This window comes from Trachinotus anak, unplaced genomic scaffold, assembly GCF_046630095.1.
Source record: "Trachinotus anak isolate AG129_WGS33_773 ecotype Australia unplaced genomic scaffold, CSIRO_AGI_Tana_v1 ptg000012l, whole genome shotgun sequence".
NCBI lineage: Eukaryota > Metazoa > Chordata > Actinopteri > Carangiformes > Carangidae > Trachinotus > Trachinotus anak.
Window position 1 is genome coordinate 13,011,694 of NW_027273863.1, and position 25,423 is coordinate 13,037,116.

The 25,423-nt window shown below is 42.2% G+C and overlaps 1 protein-coding gene across 6 annotated transcripts in view; it reads right to left on the reverse strand.

The window, feature by feature from the left end:
* Window positions 1–3,285: 3,285 nt before the first annotated feature.
* Window positions 3,286–25,423, reverse strand: part of gpc5c (glypican 5c) — a 99,653-nt gene continuing 77,515 nt past the window's right edge. For all 6 annotated transcript variants that reach the window (XM_071490416.1, XM_071490418.1, XM_071490419.1 and 3 more), the window contains 2 exons: window positions 21,034–21,175; window positions 3,286–5,870 (listed from right to left, as the gene is read on the reverse strand). In XM_071490416.1, the coding sequence (XP_071346517.1) occupies window positions 5,683–5,870; window positions 21,034–21,175 (330 nt within the window). In that variant the 3' untranslated portion in view covers window positions 3,286–5,682. The remainder of the gene's footprint in view (window positions 5,871–21,033; window positions 21,176–25,423) is intronic.

Sequence of the window (25,423 nt, forward strand, 5' to 3'; positions counted from 1 at the left end):
ATTCTAAACACAATACCCCATAATGACAAAGTGAAAAAAAAATTTGCTTGAAACCTTTGCAAATTTATTAAAAAAAGTGGTAAAAGTAAAGTGCTGTGAATACTTTCCAGATGCACTGTATGTATGAGTATAGCACTACCTAACCTGGCAGTGAAGTCCAGAAAACATCTTCACCCTCAGGTCTCCTAAGCAAGTGCTTAGAGAGGGGTCCAATACATGTCCAGTGTTGGGCATGTGGTGTGGTGGTTCATATCCGTCTCCACTCTTCTTTCATAACAGGCAAAACAAATTGAGATTCTCGTGGGATCTGAAGTTATTGCACAGATGAATGGCTGTTCTGCGTTACTGCATTTGTCTTCAGTTCTGTTCGTACACATCCAGACAGACTTGCCAGAGGGAGCCGTCTGCTAAGTGACTTGTGCGACTTGTGCAATCTTGCACAATCTTAAACTTTCACAACTGTATGCATGACTGTTTTGTAAACACGTTGGTTTTAATATTTCTTAATTCAGAAGCAAACCTTTGTGTATTCCCACATAACAGATTTTCCCACAGGCGGGTAGAAAATGACAACAACCTCACTGTAGATGCCAGGAGGATAACACGTCCTGATACTGTTTACCTGCCCTCTGTCAGCAGCACAGTGCATGATGGGAAACAAACCTGACAAGTGAGGCCAATCAGTGAAAAGGAGGAATCAAGCAAAAGTTCCTGTGTTCCTGTTGCAGATTTGATCTCTGTCAGGGTTGCTGAGACTCTTCCTGATGCTCTGTCATGTCGAAAATTTGTTTAATTGGACTCAATTAGTCAGCTCAAGAGCTCATTGAGCATAATGCTAAGTGGCCAACGGAGCGGGGTGACAGAAGGAGAATTGGCAGTGACAGCTTGTGTTAGCCTGTTGTGAGGGCAGAGGCAGCTCTGACGAGAGGGGAATGGATACAGTTGACGGCTGAAACCGAAGGAGGGCTGTGGCTAACAGGAGCCGGAGGTCCCCCTTCGTTTCCCCTCTACCTTACCCAATTGTCCATCTTTGAAAAGCTATTTCCAGTGCCTCCCTCCTTCCTTTGCTCCCTCCTCATGGTTCTAGCTTGTCACTCTGATCCCTTGGCTCAAAAGGTAAGACAATCTGGTTGGGATGGGGGGGGGGGGGGGGGCGGCAAGGGGGCTCCACTGCTCTCACTCTGCAGTTTGACTTCAAGGAACATCTGTTAGAAGACACAGTTATGCATCTTAAGGCTCTGTTCACGCTGTGTGCTGCAACTGTTCATCTCTGAATGTGTGAATCAGTGTAAAGTTTACTCTGTAACTAAGGCAAGAGACAGATTTCAGTGTGTGTGTGTGTGTGTGTGTGTGTGTGTGAGGATATTTAGGTGTGGACTTGGCCAAGCCAGTGGGACAGAAGCGCTGATGTGTGCTACCGTTTAAAATAGCCCAGACAGACAGCTGAGCAGCTGTGACCTCAGGTCCCCCGAACTCTCAGTTACACTCACTGACCACACTGCTCTTTGCAATGTGTGTGTGTGTGTGTGTGTGTGTGTCTGTACCTACAGTATAATACACTGAATCATCTCTACCAATTTTGAAGACATTAAACTGTCCTTATGAAGTGAACTTCTGTAAGAAAACTCAGCTGAAAGTAATTGTCAGACTAACTCCCTTTCAGTGCTCCCATTATTGTCCATATTTTAAAGTCATCCATGGCTTTCTGCGTCAGTCAGTGGAGGTTATTAAAGGACGGCAGACAGCTTTGGTTTTGTCAGGCAGGGACAATGCAGCCCAATTACAGCTCAAGCAAAGAGGAGGCACGATATCCTTGGACTAGTCACTTGCTCTGCTCTCGTCTGCAGCTAGCCAGACACTGAGTTTCACAGCAACAAGCATGAAATAGACTCCAAGGATCAAATACAGTCTGGGTGCAATTGTAAGTATACGACTGGGGGACAGGGCGTGTGAATGAGATCATCGGTGTGTCTTTTTGACGATTTTTGTGAAAAGTGCCCGTTTGTGAGAGAGAGACAAAGGGGGCATGAAAGAGCTCATAGGCATTGTGTGCTTTAGCCAGGAAAGTGCGATTAGGTTATGTGCTCCCAGACTGATGGTTAAAACAGCAAGAGGTGTGGTGAGACTTGGAGGGCCACTGTCGCCTGATACATTGCCATCAAATGCTTTTATAATTACTGCAGAGGAAAAAAGACATTAAACGTTATTCTTTAATACTTTGCTTCAGTCCTATTGTATGCTTTTGTGACTTATTAAGTTTCATATGGTAATGCTAAAATAATGCATAAAACACACCTACTGTAGCTAAGCTGGACAAAGTGATGCTAACACTGCAGCTGACTAATTCGGGACAATTTTAGCCCATGAACACGCAAGGTTTCCCCTACAGGAGCAGCCAAAGGGGTCAGCCACACATCAGCTGAGCGAGCAAACTGTCACTGTCGACGCCGCTGTCATCACAACTGACTGTCTGCTGCGGTCCTTTCCAGCACCGAACCTATTCATGTCCTCTGTACCCTCACACTGCCTCTGCCTCTATTCCTGGTGCAAACACACAGACGGATATGTTTAACAAGAGGCTTCCTGGATGCAAATAGAGAAGGTCAGACTGAGATGGCTTGCCCTGCTTACGCCCTCATAACTCAGTCCGGTTCTGCTGCTGACCAGCAACAAGTATGGTCAATGAGAGTGATGTCTTTTCAGGGACAGGAAGCAAGACAGTGCAATGTAATTATGTTAAGTCCTCTTGGTTTGAAGGGGTGAAGCATACTTGCTTTCTTGTAGAGTTAGATGAGAAGAATGACTCTTTGACACTTTTATCTGTGTGTTAAGTATGAGGCAGTTAGCTTAGCATAAAGAGTGAAAACAGGTGATAAAGGATAGCCTGGCTCACAAACACATCTAAAAGCACTTTGTAAAGTTAAACACAAATGTGGCAAAAGGTTAAAAAAGTATCAGTGGCTGTACAAAATGTGGCCACCTCAGTATTTAATATTCCTTCTTGAAGACAGAGGCTCTGTGTGTGCTATCAGCATGAATTATTTGTGAGTCTACTCAACCACACTGGTGTTTTCACTATTATGGCTCATTACACTTCCCACCAGGTTGAAGTTGGGTGGAGCTATGCTGGGAATTACACAATTTAAAAAGGTGACTAAACTTACCGTACCAGTAGAACAAAGATGTAAGTTGTCTCGACTTAACAAAATGGGGGAAACGTAAACCAAGCAAGTCCACACAATCCTGCGAAGACGATAAATCAGAAAAAAACAACACCTGTGTGGGTGTGCTATGGGTGTATAGGTCCTTTAATAAACACCTTTTCCAAGCAAGTCTCGGTTGTTTATCAATGTCTGTTGTAACTGATATTCTTTAAGGAGAGGCTATAGAGGCAATCAAAAAAGCAGAGCACCTTTAATAGAGCTCAGCTACACTGTATCATACTGATACAAAAGAGAGGAAATGAGACACAAAACAAATGTTAAGTGACTTAAAATATGTACATTTATACACATGCGAGGGTATAGGGCTGTAAGTGATCTGTGGGTGCAATGAACGCCGGTCTGGAACATAACATACATGGAGGAAATCATATGAACTAAACAAATATGATTATTGAACACAAAATGTGACACATTTAAACTGATGAAACCGTATATAGCTGTAGTCATCCCCCGTTTTTCATTAACTGCAGGCATTTAATTGTATGTATTTGTGTGTAGTTGAGCAGGTTTTCCTCTTTGCACCGCCAGGCAGAGTTAAAGGTGAATTACTTTTCAGCAGCCACAGGAAAAGTTGTTTACAATAAAGGCTAGTTAATGGAAGAGGTATATCACTGCTCATAGACCCATGTCAACCTGTAAGTGTGTAGACCGCGTTAGCTTAGATACTGTATCTTTGTAGCTTTTACATAGGGCATAGTCAGCTTTAATATTGCATTTGCATAGCAATGACCATACATTCATCATCCTCATTCACACAGGTACTCTGCTGTACCTGTGTCTGTGCGTACAAAATTGTTGTCTACACAAGAAAGAAATCTGGTATACAGAGGCAGCCATTGTAGAAGTCACAGTCTTTTTTTTTTACCTCCCTTTTTTTCCATCCCTTTGATGAATCATTTAATAGAAATAACAATTTGCTCTTAAACTGCTGGAATTCCAAGGAACGGTACGCAGGAATTTGAGCTTATTTGGGTTTCCTGAATGATGTTCAAGAGAATAATAAGTTCAGTAAAGGACAAAATACATTATAAAATGACTTCTACAATCGCTGCCACTGTACTGGATCAAACATTAGATGCACCCATTTGTAAAAATAGTCTACATTTTATTTTTTGCGCATGATGAATCTGCTGCCCACCCTTACCCTTGTTTTCAAATTCCAAACCATCATTTGAAAGATAATGGTCAAACCTGATGTCATGCCATCAGTGAAATGTTATAGGTAGAAGATTTTAGAATATATATTTCTTATGCTGTCTGAAGAAGGGCCTGATCCCATCATAACGATTTTGAGAACCCGGTAGGCGATACATGCTATAATGTGCAATTCAACGAGCAAACACACAAAACTGGATGCACAATAAACATTAGTAAAATCAACAATGTACAGACTTGTCCAAAGTTTGTCCATTTATGTCATGAGCTTGAGCGTGAGTTGGAAAATGATGCACATTCCTGCTTTATTTGTTACAGAAATGAAATCTCTCTCTTTTTTTTGCATCAATTTCTATGTAATATGGAGCAGACAAGCATAGTCCATTCATAGCTAGTTGAAAAGAAAAACCCATTCAGCTAAATCAGTTAAGAGCTTTTTGTAGGATCAGAACCTCATACACTCCATCAAATCTTTCCACCTATATACAGTTACATACTATACACACCTAGTTTGTCTGTGTTCAGCCGTGCAAGTGTGCACGTGCTCTACCTGTGAACTCATTACATTCTAATCCCTGCCAAGGTACACAGTCATTAGAGTACATCAAATCTGCTGTTCTGGGCCAGGCACCTGGGATTGATCTATCAATCTATCATGCATTCCTTAATCCTCCAAAAGAAAATGAGTGGAGTTTTTAAATGAGCTGAATTCTTCTGTCTGGCTGGCAAACGGCTGTGATGAGGTTTTTAGCCTGAAAGGATAAGTAAAATCCAGCAGCAGAAAAAAAAAAAGAAGACGGCTGCATTGGTATATGTAAAACACGATTAAGTGAGTCTGTAAATGTGTAAGTGGTTTTAAGTAAAATTTGAATGATGAAGTCCTGTTCTGAACTACAAAGCGTGTGTGTTCGTGTGAGTGGAGCAAGGCGCTGTTGGGCTATATTGGTGTCTGTATACACACACGCAGTCTAGTCCCAGAACAGCTTAGTGGAAGCAGCAGGCATAATCTTTGTAGACGAGCGCGCATGGGATCAGCTTGTGCGATTGTCCACATCGGTGATGCTGTAGGACAACAAGTTCCTGCAAGAGCCCCCCATCTACAGTCTCCTACAGTGTTGTCCTCTTCTCTTCCATCTCCATCTTGTTTTCCTTTGTTCCATCTTTCGGACCTATCCATGTGGGCTGAGGACAGGAGTAAGGATACTAGGTGTGATTTATATGAGTGTCTGTCTGCATGTACGTGTTTCCTAAAGGTGTAAGGTGTGTGGAGGGGGGGGGGGGTGGTTCACAGATGGTGCTGGCATCAGAATAGGGTCCACTGCAAGCAAAGTGCAGCAAAGATCAGTGCAAGGCTCCAGGGTCGTGCCCAGCTGGCAGACGGCGAGGCCCCTATCACCTTCACTGAGGGGGGCTTGGAAGGGTTCTCATGTGGGCTGTCACCTCCAGGCTGTCTCCCGATGGGCTTCCCTTCACTGGAGGCTTCTGTATGTGCTGTAAGAGACAGACAGAAAGGGAGAAGTGAGAACAGAGACAGACAGAGATAAATGGTTTGGCGCATCACGGTAATCACGGTAATCTGCTTTATTGTTCAGAGTCCTCTGGGCTTGTAAAATTGTACATTAGAAGCTCATCATTTCCAATCACCATTCGCATCACCTCATTCCAAGGACTTTCAAAAACAGTCAGACATAAAAATGATTATGTCTGTTACAGTTAAAGTGAGTTCATAATGTACATCAGAAGACGCACAGCTCCGGCTGCTTCAGTCGATTGCACAAATATATATATATATTTTTTTTGGTGCTTTAAGAAAATTCCAGATTACTACTCAGCTACCAATTTACTTTTCAGTCCTTCTGTCGAAGTTACACACATCAAGCCTGAGCTGAAATATACAAAGTTTTTCTGCCCCACAGGGCAACAGTATAATAAAAACTGAACTCTAACCACACACACACACACACGTCATGATTGGGAACTGACAGGCTGTCTAATCTCCAGCAGCAGATGATGGACAGCCCTCACTGTGTCATTATAGCCAATCAGAGATAAATCAGGCTGATGAGGGTAGGGCATACATTAAGCACCTATTCTATCACAGTCCCGGCAAACACACACATACAGTTGCACGCACAAACCCGCTATTGCTGACATCGGTAAAAACCCTGCTTTCCAAAATTCACTCATGTCTCTACCCCTGCTGTTCTTTCCAGTTTCTCTCAAACTTCGATCCTCGTACCACATCACCACTGTGAACGTATCTCTTTCCTCTCCTCATCTCACTTTCCTCTGGGTGGTGACAATGTGTTGGTGTCTCTGAAGCCGAAAGGAAATTAATTCCATCTGCTCATTACCCATCCTTCTTTCCACTTCTCTTGGAAGTCCCACCCGGACCAAACCCAACCCTGACCAAAAATCGTACATGATTGGATTACAGACAGATTACCACCCCCAGCACAAGAAGTGAACCACACACTCCCAATCAAATTCCCATTAACTTGAAACACTTAGCCCTAACATATGCTATATATTTAGTTTGTACCCAAATGGAAGAAACAAATAGAGACAAGGGTGAAGGATAGAATGACTGTGTGTGTTGTGATATGGGGAAAACTAGTTATCAGAGCACTGACCATGCCTAAACCCAGAGTCTAAGTGACTCTTTAAGCTGCCACCGTCACAAAAACAGGTTTTCAATGATTCAGACCAGTGTGTGTATAAACCGATCTGTCTAGAGCTCAGTTGTCTAATTAAATACAGTTAAAGCCGCCCCACTGTGTGTGTTGTTTGACAGCCAGGTGTGTGTTAGGTTTTGAGATGTTACACACATATGAAACCCCAAAATTTCGTAACACACAATTCAAGAGCTTTTAATATCTCATAAAATCATTTCTCCACTGAGATAAAAGAACAGAATTTATTGCTCTTTTTAATCCGTCTTGCAATATGATTTCAAAAATTCACAAACGGCATAGTCAAATGTGTAATTCTAAAAAATATATCCTTTTGTCGAACTGAGAATGCGTATCAACCCATCCCTATTGTGCACTTGGGTTTTATGTGTATGCCTGAATAGGGCTAGGCAGGGCTCTAGAGAGAGAGAAGTGTTTCCCGTGCCAATGTTTTTGCTGTTCCAGAGGACAATAGACAAAGACATCATTTATCCCAAATCAGATTGGTGTTATTGTTTCAATGGAAATGGGCTGCATCTCATCAGGGAGTTGTCAGAAAACAGCATTTGAATGGGCCAAAATAACACTAACACTACTCCAATGCAGGCTAACCAACTGGCTAATTATTAGAACAGGCCCTTGCCAGACCAACCAACTACAGCATAGGGAACAGTGCGGCCAACTGGTTAAAGGGTCTTTTTCATATAAGGCAGGGATTGCATGGTGTTGGAATGCTTTGTGATCTTTGAAGTAAAATAAAACTGGATGCAATAAAATGGAATTACAAGGCTGAGAGTCAGTACACATTAAACTAATCATCTAACCAGGTCCATTTTTGGGCAAAGTCAAATTTGGAATTACCCCATAAAATCTCACATACTTTGAAATGCCTATCAAAGTTGCATCTGATGTGACAAATTCATAAATAAACAAACCTAAGCTTACACTGCATCATAAATAAGTAGAGGGCAAACCCATAACATGTACAAAAGATTACGTTTCCCAACCTGAGAATGTTCCAGTGTCCTCCACAATGAGATGGTGGACACGGCTGCTTTCATGTGCTTCTGTTGTGACCTGGACTCACATAAGTGGCCAAAATTTGATGGATGGATCAGTGCAGTAGTACTGTGGTAGATTAGTTTGAAATATTTTTATACTGAGAATATGTGTTCTAAACAGATTTAAACAGTTGCAAGATGGCTTTGCTGAAGTCTTGAAAGCAGATAAACATCTATTGTGAAATAGGGAAAGTCCTCCAAAACATTGACAGGTGCAGTCAAATTCGACAACATTGTTGTCATTTTATACTGAAATGTAATAATGCATCGTGCCATATTTATCTTGGAGAAGTTTCTTTTCTTTCAATGCAACATATTTACACAGTTCTCAACATTTATTTTGGCAGACTTACTATGAATAAGTTCTCAGGGGAAACCCTCACGCAGAGTTAATAAAGGCCAGGAATTGTATGCTGTATCTTAGTTTTAACTTATCCTCAGCTTCATTTAATTTTCTTTGTCATCTATTTGATCCAAAAAGTATGTTTTCTGTAACATGGCACACTGATAGAATATTTATCAGATAATATGGATCTTTATTAGGACAAAACTTTTAGCCATATTCCCTTGCAAGAGTTGAAAGGAATTACAGTATCTAAGTGATAAAACAGAACAGTAGAAGCAGTCGAAACTTGAGAAAAAAAGAGGTGTATTGAAATAGAAAAAGTTCCTAAAAGCATTCAACAACCTAAGGGCACAAAAAAGTGAAAAAGCAGGAGGGCAGGGGGATAATGGAATGTGGTGTTGTTGTCATAATGAGACAATGTTAACACATAAGCCGTGCTTCATAAGCTGGCTCATGTGTAAATCCTCCAAATAAGGAAGGAGAACAAGCAACACAGAAAAACAGAAGGTGGGAGGGGGTGAAAGATGACATAAGGGTTAGAAGAAGAAAACAGTTAGTTTGGCTTTTCAGTTTGAGAAAGATGAATGTCCATCTTCACCATGTATCAAGGTTACGTGAAGCCACATTTACATGCTTCTGTCATCACAAGCACATTCCACAGTCAATGACATATGTTCTCAACCACTGAAAGATAAATGTGATTTGATTGGTAAAAAGCTTTGTAATAGGCAACAAAGGATGACAGTGAAAAACAAGAGCAGGGCAAAGCAAACCTGACAGACAAATAGAACCTGAGTGCTGAGAGGTCTGTGCAACTATGCAGACATTAAATGTGAAGTGTGTATATGTGTGTGTGTGTGTGTGTGTGTGTGTGTGTGTGTGTGTGTGTGTGTGAGTGTGTGTGTATGTGTTTGGGGGGGGGCTATACAAGTAGAAAGAATGGGTTGTGGTAGACAGGGTCATGAGGAGAAACAGGATGTGGGATCATGTCACTTTATACATTAGACCATCCAACACTCTTGAATATAGGCAGTGTTACCTTCATAACTACTCATACACTACAAGGTCTTCCTCCACCTTGTTGACATCTGTGTTGGCTTAGCGTGTGAGAAATGGTTCATAGTGTCCTTTGCCATTAATGCCTCTCCAGATGGGCAGCTTGTGTGTTTGGAGGAGCCTCCATTTCCCACTGGCCAAGGAGCAACAACAGCTGCTTCTAACAAGCCTGGCCACAGCACTGAGGAAGAGGTGGACCTCGGGTTCTAGCCAAGAGGAAGGAGGGATTGGAGGGGAGGGAGAGAGGAAGGGAGGAATAAAGGTTGGAAGGTGAGTGGGAGGAATAACAAACGCCTTGGCCATCATTTCTTTGGAAAAATTCTGAGGGACAGAAAATTGCATGATGGTTGTCTGGGCAGCCATGTCAGTTTTCTTCTACTACTCTCCTCTCTCTCTCTTTCCTTCTCTCTTCTCCTCTGTGCTCCCTTTGGTTTGCCGGCACCCAGCCAGTGCTGCCACACAGTCTAAATCCTTGAATCTATGCAGAAGAAGCAAACCGTTCTCGAACAGTCCTCCCTCTGTCTTCAACTGATAAGATTTAGTCTCTCTTTTCCACAGCATGTTATGCATAGACAAGAATACACACTCTTACAGTATAAATGCACACAACACATATGGATACACAAAAGCATATGGATAGATTCACTAAAAGGAGCAGTACTGGTCCAACAGGGCAAAGAGTTTACTAAGGGACATATCCAATGAGTTAACCCTGTGTGTGTGTGTGTGTGTGTGTGTGTGTGTGTGTGTGTGTGTGTGCTGTGCAAGCCTCCATGGGACTCTTGGCAGAACCCTGGCTGCAGAGCTGTAATCCAGTGAGGAATGGTGCTACTGTATACTGGGGCTTAGCAAGTTGTCATACTATATGCTATCAACATGACAAGGCAGCTTGTCTGGACTGAGCACAGACCTGTAGCCATTACAAATATAGATATGTGTTCTGTTCAATTCAATTGTGTTAATTTTCTATTTCACTGAATTAAAATGAACCCAGAATTGCGTTGTAGGGTCTCAATCTATCTTTAGTGTAACCTACTGTTGTACTATGTAACTTAACTCTACAGGAGTTACATGTGTAAATAGAAGACTTTGACCTGCTTAACATGGACTTTAAAGCACCCGTGGTGGTTTTCGCTACTCTGCCTGCTGTGTATAATTATAGAGATGGTCAGAAGGTAGAGCTTCGATTTATGGCACAACAAGGGAGTGTGGTAGAGGTGGGTGGAGGTCAGTAACTTGCTCCTAGTCTCTCTCATTCTCACAATCTCCCTCTCTCTAGGCTCACACCTCTGCCTTGACCTTGGAGGTTTTCTCCCTGCTAGGCGGTTGATGGGAGACGGATGCAGGAGGGGTGGGGGTTGTAAAGCAGCTCATGGTCCTGAGTTTTGACAAGGCCACTGGATCTGCCTCACGGTGATGTTTCATTAAGAGAGGTGACCTTTGACTCATTTTTTTTTTTTTTACCACTCACAAAGGCAGACACATATATGTAAGCACACACACAGGCGAAAAAGGTCACAGTGCATGTAAATACACACACAGGCATGTTGTCTGAATTAGCAGAGAGAAAAGTGTGTGTTTGGTTCCAGCTAACGTTCAAGACTTGTGAGCATGCCTCAGAGACAACAGAAGTACAGTTTATCCAACTGTTCCTCTCTTACCCCTGCGACAGCTCTGCCAAGTGGCTGAATAATGACACTGTTGATTTGCTAAATGATTCATTTGCAGTAAAACAAACGCAACAGCCAATATGTCTTCGAAATGTGGGCGTCTGCTCGCTGTTTTTCAAACGCAGTGAAATTATTTGTACTGTTAGTCTCTGTTGACTTTAACAGTGACAGAGCATTCTCCTCTGATCCAACCTGATGTGTGACCTTTGCCAGATATTTGCTTCTTGCCATCTATCCCTCTGAGAGCAAGAGGCTCTTTGCTTCCTAAATGAGGAGAGAGGATACACATACAATGTTCTACCACTCCCTTTTAGTACATGCACGTATTCCAAATAAGATTTAAAGTTTTATGATTGTAGATTTTACCCTAATAATTTTCTACACTTATAGCACTTTGTGTAGATAAGCTGTTCGGCAGCCCTCCTTTGGGGCTCAACAGTAGATGAGTTCTACAATTAAGATAGATTTTTAAAAAAGTCCATACAATGCATACGGAGCCCCTTAAAGCACACATCTATTCAGTAATTCATTGTTACTTCTTGGTTGCAATATTATCATGAACACATATTTTTCATTTTTGAATGTATGTAGTCCAATACAAGTCTTTTTTATTCTTGGGAGAAGCCAGTATCACCAAGACACAGAGCTATCAGCCTGCCTCTGATCAGACCTTCGGACACCAATAAAAGACTGATGCTCCTCTTGGTGGCAATGGATCAGGAGTGTCCTGACACTGTTTGGTACATCAGGAGAACCATTGTGGCCCAGGAGAAAACTCTTTGGGTCACAATGGTTTTTATGGCCTCTCTTTCACTGTCTCGAACACAGACATTTACCTTCCCAAGAACTCACACAGTGTTCCCTTATCTCTTTTCACATACACTTTCTTAAAAAGAGTGGTAAGGTTAGAGGGGGGAGAGAAGGGAAGGATGCATTCACACAGTTCATGACTGGCCATTCATCTTTGTGCTGTTTTTGTCCATGGTTTACTCTTTATGTGGGCCCATGTCAGGCAGGGGCTCCTCACCCCATCAAAAACTAATCTCCCTATTCTGTATTCTAAGTTACACACTGAATTTGCCCGCACACTCACACACAAACTCACTTCTCTGGGAACTGTCCCTCTGGTTCACAGGCAACCTGTATAGGGAATCCAGGACTGGTACGGGGTCTCTGGCAGGCCATTCGAGGGGCTAAAGGGCCAAAAATACAGGGGCACCAGTGGGGTACACATCTGAGCCTACAGCTAACCTAGCAACGGGCATAGCAGCATGGCAACTCCGGAGCAAGGATCAGCGCAATGGAATCTACCCAGTGCGATTCTTGGCTGTACTAGACTATTAAGCCCCTTGGCAAGATTAAGATTTACTCCCCTAGACACACACACAAACACATACACACAGAAACAAATAGGCTAAAGAGGCCCTGGGAGGACAGTGACCTCCACCAGTCAATGCGACAGATTCTCAAGATGGAGGGGAATCCTGAGGAGAAAGCTGCCTCTGTGCAACACAGGAGTTGAAGGCCCAGTACAACTCCTCAATCTTACACAGGCACATACGCTGCTTTCCCACCAGAACATTCATTTGGATGATATCAGCATTGAGTCACACACACACACACACACACGCCTAACGCCACACCTGTGTGCACTCAAACACCAGATGCCTCATTGCATTGGCAGGTGTCAGGTTGTCCTTGTGGACAGACAAGCATGAAGGATGCACAGATAAACTCACATTCATATTCTTTTGCGCTCTCTCTCTCTCTCTCTCTCTCTCACACACACACACACACACACACACACTCTTCATTGCCATCCATTATAGTCAAGAGGAAGTGCACATCAGGTAGCACTCGAGAGACACCGCTACTGTCTATGTCTGCTCACTTAACATGCCACAGATGGATCCCTGCCCACTGGAATCAGCGAATCAGTGCAGAAGTCTCAAGATAAATCATATTCTCTCTGTGATTCCATACATTTTTGTCTGAAGTGTCAAGAATCCAATGACACATTCAGTGCTTCAGAGCTTGCTCTTGTTGTTCAAGTGACACATAGGGCTACAAAGGCTGAAGTATGGAAAAAGATGCTTTAGAGTGTGCAAACTGCCATTAGAGTACCACCTGCTCAGCGACAAAGAGTAGCAGCAGCAGTGCCCACACAAAAATAAGATGCAGAGAATAGAAGGAAACCTTGTGTTACTCCATGTGACCAGCCTCCTCTGAATTAAAATGATCTAAGTGATACTTGCCTTTTCAACTTCAAAGTGTTTTCAGAAATCTATGTGGGTTAGAAAAGGAAAAAAAATTGTGGTGTGATGTTATAAATGTTTGATTTCATGGGGGCGAGTCAAATACTTTGATGTAAACTCTTGGTTGTGTAACTGACTGCAGTTTTAGAATCAAATTAGAACTGTGCACTACATTAAGTACGCTGTCAGTGGCCCTTCCAATCTGATCTGTAATCAGCTGAAGCAGTGAGAGGTGAGCCCCCTCTTGGCCCTCGGGCCTGACAGTCTGTTCCAGGTTCAGCTCTAATTGCCAAATCAATTATGGATAAAGGAGAAAGGCTTTGTCACTCTCACTGCTGGTCAATAGGATAGGCTTTTAATGAAGTGACTTGTCTTCCATGTGTGTCCCTTTGATGCATACACCTCTATAAGACTGCACACAGATTCTCACTACAGGTCGTCAATACAAAAATTGGCTCATTGGTACCAACCTCCATTATCTGACCACTCATGCAATGCTAATGCACCTCTGCTATCTACAACAGATACTCTGATCGCGGTGTTGCCTCAAAACAAAAGTTTGTATCTTTTGAGTTCATGATAGAAGTACCTGCCTCAGTGGGAAAATTCCATCCCAGCTCCTTCCACGCTTTCTCCCCTCACCTAATTTGTATTTCCCCCTGCATACCAGCCTAAGATGAGACAAAGAGGATCAAACTCATCCCTGCTTATCCTTCAACTGTATTTTTCAATATCAATGGAATGTCTGCCTTTATTTGCTCAGTGCTGTGTTACAGCAGGAATGCCAGTTTCTGTGTTAGTAGCCAGGGATGGGCTCCAGGCAAGGCAGGAGAGTCAAGGAGGTCACTCATGCAACCCCACACCCAGCCTCTCATCCAATCCCCATCTCAACCTCCGACAGAGAAGGCTGACTATGGGCATTAATAAAGCAGCCCAAATAAACAAGGGCCATCACAAAGTAGCCTCAGCTGTAGGTCTGTCTGTTGTGTAGCCAGCAACAAAATATTTCCATAAATTCATTGAGCACTGATTAACTCTGGTCCCAATGACAACCCAAAAGTTTAATATAAGCCTGACTGGGGTCCGGGGTGGAATGGTGGTGTGCGAGTGTGCTAGGCACACAATAAAATTCAAGTCATATCCACTGAATTTGCAGCTTTCAATAAAGACCACTTTATGAGTCTGGACACCATCTTTAAAGTGCCATTTACTGCTTGGAAACCTGTAAGGATTCCTTGTTATATAAGTCAATAACAGCTCCTTCTGCCATACTGTAGTTAAGACTTTTATATTGCTACAGTATCAGAGCACTGAGTCACTAGCATTCCTTGTTCCTCTGCTAGTAAACTTCATAGCAACCATACAAAATGCTGAATTCTATGAATCATTTTCACTAACTTTCAAGGAAGTAATTCGCACCACTTCCTTTACTTTATAACCTGTTGCCATACGAGTGATTCTTGGTGTTTCCCAACCAGGGTCCCAAAGGTGTGCTGGAGAGGCTCAGTCATAAAGGTCTCACTGACACTGCTTAGAAACGAAATGATGATGCTGGCTAATGAGAACCATTCTCCACTGATGACCGCACGCCGAGGGAGCCCTTCAAGCTAATATGCTCTCATAGTGCCATAAAAACCACAGGGCAGAATATGCCAAGCTTGGACAAAAAAGGAGACAGCTGAAAGGCAAAGTGGAAGATGGTATAAAAAGGGATGGATGAGAGCAGCAGAAGATAGGAGACACTTAATCACAAATGCTGATGCGCACAACAACCATTGTGTGATACAGCGATATTAAGAAAACAGAATCTGTCAGTTAGTTTAATTGCTGCAAATGGGTTTGAGAACATATTAGTCTGAGGGATTATTACTCTAATTGTTCTGCTTGAAGGATACTGAGATTTCTCAGAATCATTCGCATTAGTCAAGACAAGTACTAGGAAAATTATGCAATGTTATTCACAGTGTCACATAAAACAAATAGATGATTCTGCATATCTGAGAGAAATTGTGACTCATTCCACCCACATCTATCCGCAAACCAGACCATCGCCTTGCCCTGCCAAAGCTGTCTCTGATCCTCTTGTTCCTTCTTCTCTAGCCCTACTCTGCCCTGCGGAGCTCACTCTCAGCCCCTTGAGCTTCAGATGAAAGGCTAAGGGAAATGGCAGTTCTACTGGTAATATCCGCACCGGGACATCTGCTGTCCAGCCGGTCTCGACACACGCCAGTCCCAAGGGGCCCAGGATCAGTCCAGGACCTAGGATGGGAAGATCGAGGATGGGGTGGATTGGTTCTAACCAGCCTGGCAGAGCAAACACGCACCAAATCCTCCACCCACCCTCTCACAGTATATTGAAACACAAGTTTGCATGTTTCACTCATCTTCCCTGAAAGTCAGCCTTTAGCAATTCCTGCTCCGTTACCTTTTGCACTATATAATCACGTCATACAGCCGTATGATATTACCCCTGCGTTTTTCTGTTTGTCTCAAACCCTTTTCCTGTCCCAATCACCTCTACTTCTGACGTTGTGCCCTCCCTCAGACCTCAACTTGCAGAACTTCTCCCTTAATCTCTAGTTTTCTAACATGAAAGCTTGGTGCGTGCTGGATCCAGGGCAACAGCAGGCTGTAGTGGGCTTGGGGCCGATCCAGTGTAATCCTGCTAACACTGGTGTAGGTTGGCCATATCCTGCCCAAGCAGCCGTTCACGTCAGGAATGTATTTCCCCTGCCAGGGAGAACAGCTGCCGCACACCTTTATGGCCTTATAGGCTTTGGAGAGAAGTTCTCTCCATGCCTTTGACATTCAGGTGCAAACACAACAGAAACCAACAAAGCTTGTTAGGCTGATGTCAAAGGTGAATCACTGTATCAAGGTCAGATTCAAGGTCATATTGGACTAATTACTACCTTGTAACCTTGACATTCAAGGTGTAGAAATACAGCTGTGGATAGCACAGTATTCATAATAAGTGTGTGTGTGTGTGTGTGTGTGTGTGTGTGTCTGTCTGAGGGAAAGAGTGAAAGACACACTATGAACATTGGGCATTGATGGATGGGGAGTACAGATTTCGCTCTGGTGCCCTTTAGACTTAAATTCAAAACCTGCTGCCATACCGACCCACCTCTGCATGAATGTGTGTGTGTGTGTGTGTTTTACAGCGGAGAAAAATTCACAACTTCACAACAAAAACTTCACAAAACTAGCAGCTCTGGATTTTAAATAGTGTTTTCTTCCCTTAGCGTCAGGTTTACACTACACACCCCACACACACACAGATGCACACAGCCAGCTGTTTCCTGCTGTATAAGGGTATGCAAGGAGAGACAAAGAAAGTTAATATATACACTGATCCACTCTTAAATCTTCCAATCTCGTCACATTTAGACAATTATGTTCTGCGACAGGATGACAAAGCAAAACAATCAATGCCAGTGGCTTCATGCTAATAGGCAGGTTTAGCCACTGAACTGCAGTGTGTGTGAGCGATGCCGGGGGTGTCTTCACTTTCTTGGTGAGCTCACCAGTGTTCCTGACAGATGGTGTTTGTTACCAAAAGAGAATTGTACTTTCATGGCTGTACGATTCACACTTTTTCACTGCACATCCCCCCGGCTCAATCACAGGAAGTGTTTATCCATGCATTTACTTCACCTCCTCCTCTGAGATGGATAACCTGCTTTCTCCTCATTGTGTTTTTATGGCTTCTCACACCTTTGCCGGGCAGACTGCCTCAAGAGCAAGACAAACAAAACTGTACTGCAGTCAAATACAAAAGGTGTAAGCAGTGGGATATTTTCTTTTTAAAATCTCCATCCTAAACTCCTTTAAGATTTCATGAAATCTAAAAGCAAATTTCTACCTTCTCTTGCACTTTTAGTGCAATGAAATAACATCTCTTTTCCTCCATTTACCTGTCTGTTTTGTCAGATCTGCACAAAAGGTCATAAATGAAAGGGCTGTGTCAACCCTGCCAGAGACTAAGACAAGGCTGCTGGACTACGGGAAGCAGACAGACAAATAAAGTAATGTTCTACCTTTTGATGCACATACATTTGGAGTCTCCTCTCCCTATCTAATGGAGAGATAGTGGTCTAATGTGCCACTGTGGGTCTTTTAGAGATTAATACGTTAATGAGCTAGCTACAAATGAATAGCTCCTTTGGAAGGAGCAGCCATAAGTGTTCCCGGGCTAATACAGTTAATAAGCCATAGTCACGCCACAAAATGTACCACAGAAGAGGCTCTCATAGCTGCAGGGCAGAGGGATGATATGGTTCATTACAGATTCACTGATTTATTCTCCTGTTCATGGCTGTGGTCATGGCAGTTCGTACATGACCAGGCCTTGTTTAGTTGGCACACAAAGTACACTAGCATGTCTCCAGGCAAGAGTAGTGGGATCTGAACCAAGATCAAACAGGCGTGACATCATGCAATCAGACTGTGCTTTCTTGTAGTGGTGGAGAGCAAATTGGAGTATGTGAAAAGAATGTGACTTTTCTGCTCTTGTCTATAGTTTTTTTTGTTAGCACATTTACAATAAAATTTTAAGTTTTAGCCAGATGGTGTCAACTGTATATTTGTCGCTCAGTTTTCATGTGGTTGCTTAAATTCCTTAGGTTTTCACAACCACTGGTCTTCTGCATGTATGAAGATGCATCCATATCTGCATTCTTAAACATACTTTCAGTATGCAGGAAGCTGTATGCATGCATCCTATCTCCTCAGTAAGACTTGCAGCAGTTCCATCATATCTGCGTGATGACAGAGACAGTGAGTCTGTCCTCTGCAGATTAGCCCTGTTCATTAGCTTGGTAATGAAGTCTCTCTTAGCAGAACAGTGGGTGGTCATGCCCCCTTTTAACATGGACCTTTGGAGCTCTGCCACATCTACAGAGGCAAACAAATGCACAGACAGATGGAAGTTAAAATATGCCTCCTGTCCCCTATAATGCATTACAACCTCACCCACCTGAGGAATACCTTTAACAGTTGCCAAAATTGATGTGGATCAATAACCATTTTTTGTGAAGTCATAATAGAATAACAGATCAGAGCATTTTTTTTTCAATTTTAAAGCATCAACGGGTGATCAGTGAGGCAGATCTCATCAAGAAACATCAAGCAGCCAAGCAGTACACTGTCACATGTCAGATGGTGAGCTCTGAATGACTTTAAGAAGATTTAAAAATGCTTTAAGTCGGAGGCAATCCTAGATCAAATAATAAATCTTAGGTAAAATCCTAACTCCAAAACTGGTCTCTTCAAAGAGCTTGACAGGGGAGTGCAGCACATGACTCAGATAGAAGAATGAATATCTATTACCACAGCAGTTATTCACCTGAAAGTTGTAAAAATAACTGATCATACCCACAACTGAGTTCAAAGCAAGCCTTGGCAAGTGTAAATGGACGATGTAGCAAAACTGGAGTATCTTTGCTTCAGAGGACAAGTTTTGCCCCAAATGACTCTGTGTCATAGTCAGAGTTGTCTTATGATAGAGCCAATACTAGAATCTGTTTCTATAGATACCAAGAGGCCAAATACCTTTCAAAGCAGCATGGTTTTGTTACTGGATGACAAACCTTCTTTTGAAAGCCAAAGGACAGCCGAACCAAGCTCACCAGGATATGGATTTATACTTAAAGCACAGACTAATGGGTTTTGTTCAGTAAATCACAGACAGTGGTTTTGATTGATTACCCCCTGCTGTTGGGATACAGGCTCTGCTGTCAGAGCTCAAGACAAGCTGGCATGTTTTATCCACATCACAACAAGGAGCAGCTATGACCTGACCAGAGCAGTGTGTAACTGAGAATGTAATGGTTATTGATTAGTGTATTACCTGTATTGCAGTGTGGGTAGCCTCCACGCTACACTAAAAAATTGCACCAGTAGTGTTAAGCCACACTTGCCGTGGTGATCTTTTGTATGTGGAGTTGGAGCCTTTACATTTTGAATGTATTTCTTTGCACATGCATACAGTGTATTGCAATGGCTAATACCTCATAGTGGGATCTTTATTTTTGTGCTAAAATATCTTAACTAATTTGCATTGACTACTGCTGTTTTTACTTTACTTTATAACTGCAAGTAGTTATGTAAAACTACATCAAGCACAGTACGGGAGTACAATGAGCTTTGATTACCAATTAAGCAATTGTCATCAGGACTGAAGAAAACACTGATGAGATATGCCCTACTTTCTGTTTGTGTCTTCGCTGTCAATTGCAGCCCCATGGAGGGTGATGGAAGAACCATTTTCATATGTTAGTGTGCTGAAAATGAATAGGCCTAGTAGTGACAATGGAGGATCAGTTGGAAATTTCCAAAACACATCAATGTGCCTGATTGATGGCTTCTGAGTCTCGTAAACAATACTCTCTTTTCAAAAATGTTTCAGGAACAATGAAAAAAGTAAATGATCTTCCAATGCTGTGACCGCAGTGACTCAAAAGAGCAAAAGGATTTGATGCTATGTGGGAATAATGTTGAATATCTTATTTTCAAGTGATATTTTGACAGCAGAGAGTGTAGAGGTGAAATGCCATAAATGGAGACAGAAGACGAATGACAAGCACTAAAGAATCTTAAACATCTGGGCCACGAGCACACCCCAGTGTCTGCTGTATTTTACTTATGTGCTCATTATAAAGCACAAGTTAATGTATGTGGCTAGCCCTCCATGCAAAATGTGTATATGTTGGACAGAAGAAACATGTAACATGTCAGGTATGGAGAGACTGCTGAATCAGCATCTGGCTTCTCTGCACTTGGGGAAGCCAAAAAGAATCAGCTTACTCCAATGAGGATCTTATCACTGGGCTTTTCCCTCATTATGTTTTCCTGTCAGCTTACTTGGATGTCTCAGTGTACAGAATCCCCTGATGGCCTATTTACCACCCACATGAAAAGAATCATAACACTTGTACCTAACCTGGCACCCGCTGCTATTGTGTGCATGGATGAGTGAATTTTCGCTCCTCCACGTTCCTCTCTGCTCCCTCCATGCTAGTAAGACAATGTTTCACACCAGACTCCTTTGTTTGACTGTGTAGGTGGAAAATACCAACATGATAATTAGGGATGATTAATGTGAAGCCTCTGCAGTAGATCAAATGATTCTCATCAAAGCCAGCACATGCCCTAACACCTCTTCACTGTTTTGTGTGTGTGTGTGTGTGTGTGTGTGTGTGTGTGTGTGCACGCCAACTGTAAATCGGCTTGTTGTCTCAGGATCTGAAGAACCTCCTGTGCTGTAGCCTCAAGGAGATACAGTAGATGAGGACTGCAGAGTGTGGAAATGTGTTTTAAAGTGAATTTCCCACACCATGAAGTGAATGATAGATCCTCACAAAACAGTTCAGAGAAAAATCTGTCTCTGGTTATGTACAGCACAAAATCAACTAATTGAAGGTCAAGCCCAATACAAAATATCAAAATGACAATAAAATCATCACAAAGGTTGGTGTGGAGTGGAAATAATGAGTGACGGACAGTGGAATGAGATTGGGGCTACAAGGAGCAGAGGAATGGTTTGTGTTCATATGAGCATTTGTGCATATGGAAGTTGGTGTGTGTCACTTACAGGTCTTTTCTGGACCGTCTCCTGAGGCTTGACATCCATCTTCATCATCACAGTCTGTGGTGCTGCCCTCGTCTCTTTCCCCACTGCCCAGCTCATCCCAGGCCTCCACCTGGCCCAGTTTTGGAAACCTCTCTTGGGTCTCCTGAACCACAAACACAACAATGCAAGGTTTATTACACACTGGTTCATGTATAGTATTACTATTACTCTGTCATATTTAACTGCTTCTATCCAGTCCTATCAGGAAGTATTGATTATTATTATTCCATACATAGTTTCTGTGGGAGTCGCTGACAAAATTTTATTTTACATAGCTGAAATCCCTTTGTGAAAAACTTTTACACAAGCCTATGTACACAGAAAGATACCAGTAAGGGGCACAGTGTGTCCCTTGGGAACATTGTGCAGCATTGTGACTCCTGTTACTGTTCTTAAGATGACACGACGCTCCTCTTGCCCTAACATATCAGGCCTTGTAAATGTCAGGGTCCAGAAGATGACGCACAACATCCTGGGGATATAGAGGAGCAGTGTGGGTGGTGTACAGCAGCCGGGGCCCTGGGTGGTAGGATGATGTGTTACATTTAATTACAACCACATTTTAAGAGGAGCATTGATTATAAGGTTGAGAATGAATGCCCAAAACAAAAGCACGTTTTATGACCAGGCCCTATTTTTTTCAGACTTCAATGTTTAGATCTTTTTAAACTTTAAACTAAAACTTTCTGGTGATCAGTCCTGATAACTAGTGTATGTTCAATTCTTCTTAGAGTTTGCAAAAAGCCTAAATAAATGATGCATAACACTGGCTACGTTTTCTGTGCATGATCTATTTTTATGGCAATTAGAATGTTAAAAATCTGCAACTGTCATGGCATTTGTTGATTTTTCTCTAAGTTCCTCTCAGAGTCAGTTCATAGTTCATGCATGAAGCAAATGATGATCTGTGAAATTTGAATCACGTTGCATCAAAACATCAATGGATTCCACACAGCTCACACTTTTCTTATACCACACATCTTGAATAGATTGTGAATCCTCTGCCATGCATGTGTTGTCATGGCTTATTTTACTTTCGACAAAACATCATCTGTGCACCACTGATGCATCGAACTGTGATCAACACCTTGACTTGTAACATATCACATCACACTGTGACTGGAGTTCTGCATGAAGACTTTCTCAGCCTGGAGCATGAAACACTCATCTTTATGATGTTCCTCCCTCTCAGCATGGAGCCAACTAATTGGACCACCTGCTGGCCCGTCCTGCTGTCCACCATCATCAAGGTGGCCTTTGTTCCATCACACGCTGTCGGACAAGGAGCTCTCTTGACACAACAACAAATGGTGCTTTGGAATAAGAAGGTAGTAGACTGACATGAGTACCAGCTTTGTAGAACATGTGGAACGATTGATACACACACACACAGTTTGCTCATGTTGACCATCCTTTAGCTTCATGCGCACATACACACACACACACACACCATTAAACATTCATGAGAAAGCTGACAAAGATCAATTGGTGAACACATCTGACCTTCATATGGAGAGAACAGCCACTAAAGACATGTTGAGAGGTGGGTGGGAGGAATGGGGGTGGTTTGGGATGTTGAGGGATGACTAATATCCTTGCCATTGACACCAGACTCTGTCTGTCTATCAACACACCTGGCAGCAAAGGTGACCTTTAACCAATTGTCTCCTATGCCTTGAATGCCCCAAAAGATACATGTCATGAAAGCTGACAGGCTCATTTACACTGATTACACTGCAAAACTAAATGTAAGATACAGTCGTGAACCAAGACTAATCCATGTTAGCGGCTCTCTGAGGCTGTATAATGTTTACCTTGCAAAACAGATATTTGATCATAAACCAAAGTACCAGTGGTGCCACTAGATGAAAAGTCAGGGCACCACAAAAGTCATTAAGATAGATGATTGTCATCTGGGGGCATGTAACTGTGGCAAATAGTTGTGAGATATTTCAGTCAAGACTTTCCTTACTTAGAAGAGAATTATATAAAAGAGTAGATGCCCAGACAGTCAAGGTCTTAAATTAACAAGCAGAAATAATGAGAAAACCACACAAAACTGATGCTGATGTAGGAATGTTTGATTGTTACCAAAAATTCTGCAGCAGCTAAACCGATGTCAAAGTTATCAGAAGGCCAGTTATAGAGCACACTGGTGTTCTTTCTGTTTTTAATGCCAGAGTACAGAGAGTGGAAGAGGAAACCGAAAAATGATCCTGACACTAGTGGGTACTTCTGATACTGTAACTCATTACATCTGTCATGTATCTCATTTATACCCAATGTAAATGCACTCCCCCTCACTCAGGCCTGAGTGGGAGAAAATGAGTGCTACACTGAAATGAGTCATGTACAACCATAACACAAGGCCAGGCGTCACGAAAATTGAGAGGGCTCTTCAGTAGAAGCAGGTAAAACATATCACTTATGCCCACCACAAAAATGAAAGCCACTAACAATAGCTGGATGGCTTGGTTTTCACAGATCGGCAGTTACAAGAGGATTACTTAGAGAAAATGCAAACAATATTGCACACTGCTTAAAGCTTTGCATTTTATGGTTATGGATGGGCTCACACTACAACCTGTAGACAGGCTCTTTGTGTTTCTTGTACCGGTTCCACCTGTTTTGAGGCTGCAATGTGATATGCTGTCTTCAAGCTTGGGTTAGGGGACTCATGGCTCATTAGAGACAAAATAAAAAACATCTTTCCTACCTCAGCTGTGAACTACAACAGGTTATGTGTGGTACCGGTTCTCTTTAGACCTAGAGGAAACTATTCTGTTGCTGTGAATTACAGGTCAAAAATACAATGATTTGTGCAGACACTAAGTAAGTAAGCTAGAATTTAAGTATCTATCCACCCCTGTAATCCAGATATTTTCGCCGAAGACTGCAAAGGGAAGATAAGTGATGATGGCAGATAGAAAGCAAGGAAGAGAAAACATCTTCCTTGGTTCTGGACAGCAACCATGATAAACACATTAAGCTTTTTTCTTTATGCAGAGCAACTAAATAAATTCAATGCACATTCCATGAGTTCACAAGCAAATGCTGTGCTGAACAGCAGAATGTTGTGTACCAACACCATCCAGATAACCAGTTGGGTATTAAGCTAATAACCGTGCTGTTCAGGGGACGTTTAACACAATGCCGCTTGGCCCAGCTGTCCTTAAAGCATGTTAATTAGAGGAGGAATCAATTAAGGCGCCGTCGCTGTGGAAACCACAGTTGGGTCGTTGTAGAATTGGTAGTTGGCTGCTGTCCAATGCAGTTTGCTGGTTTGTTGTGACTAAGTCTGGCAAAACTGCCAGAGATTTCAGCCTTTCTGTTGAAATGTCATCCCCACTGTGGTTATTTCAGAGGGAGCACACAGGGAATGTAGTTGTGGTACTCCAGCAACATACTGAAGAAGCAAATTTCTAATTTGTCCTTGGAGCTAAAGGAAGAGAATGTACATGTTCAATATACCAAAATGAGTTCTTAAAGAATGTTGAAAGCATTATATGTGGTGAATAGTCTCTCCCTCCTTATCTGCTCTCATAGAAAGAGACTGTTGCTGCTCTAAGGACCGGCTCTGGGTTTCAATAAGCATCTTAGGCAGTTTCTCAAATTGGCTTTTTTTCCCCCAGCATTCTATCTTCTTTACAGTATAAGCAGTCATCACATTTGTGGATAGTCCACACACATTATTGCCAAGCCATGTGAGTTCATTTCAACTACAGAACAACACATTGAACAAAACAAACCACGGTTTATTCATGCCATAAAAAACAACAACCTTTCAAAGGCTCATCCTCCTGATCTGTCACAGTGCAGCATAAGGTAAATGTGAGCAGAACATTTCAATAGCAACAACAGTCTTAATGCGATGTGCGAAGCAGGGATTTGCTGTGACTTTAATGCTACAGGAACAAATGTTCTAACATGACTCTACCTTCTCTTTCTGACGTGTAAAACAATGTTGAATATCCACCTGCTTTTGGATTAGACAAAGCGATAGTGAGAACATGCTCTAACATGCTCTAAGATGTTCAACGTTAAAATTTAACATTAAATAGCTATATATCTTACTTTTTATGAAGCTGGTCTGAACCAAACTTCAAATGTAAATTTCTATAATTGTATGTTCCTTATAATCTTGTGATTATAAGTGAAATATAATTGGCAGATTTAAAGTGAAGTCATTTCTCTTATTATTATTTCTTTATTATTATGTGATGGGTGCCATAGTATAATGTGTATTGGCCCTTGTAGATTTAGTACAATATGTTCATTAATGCCTTGACAGCCCAATCAAGACAAATGAGTGTGGTGCGAAGCAGTTCAAGTGTTGCAATTTCAGATCAAC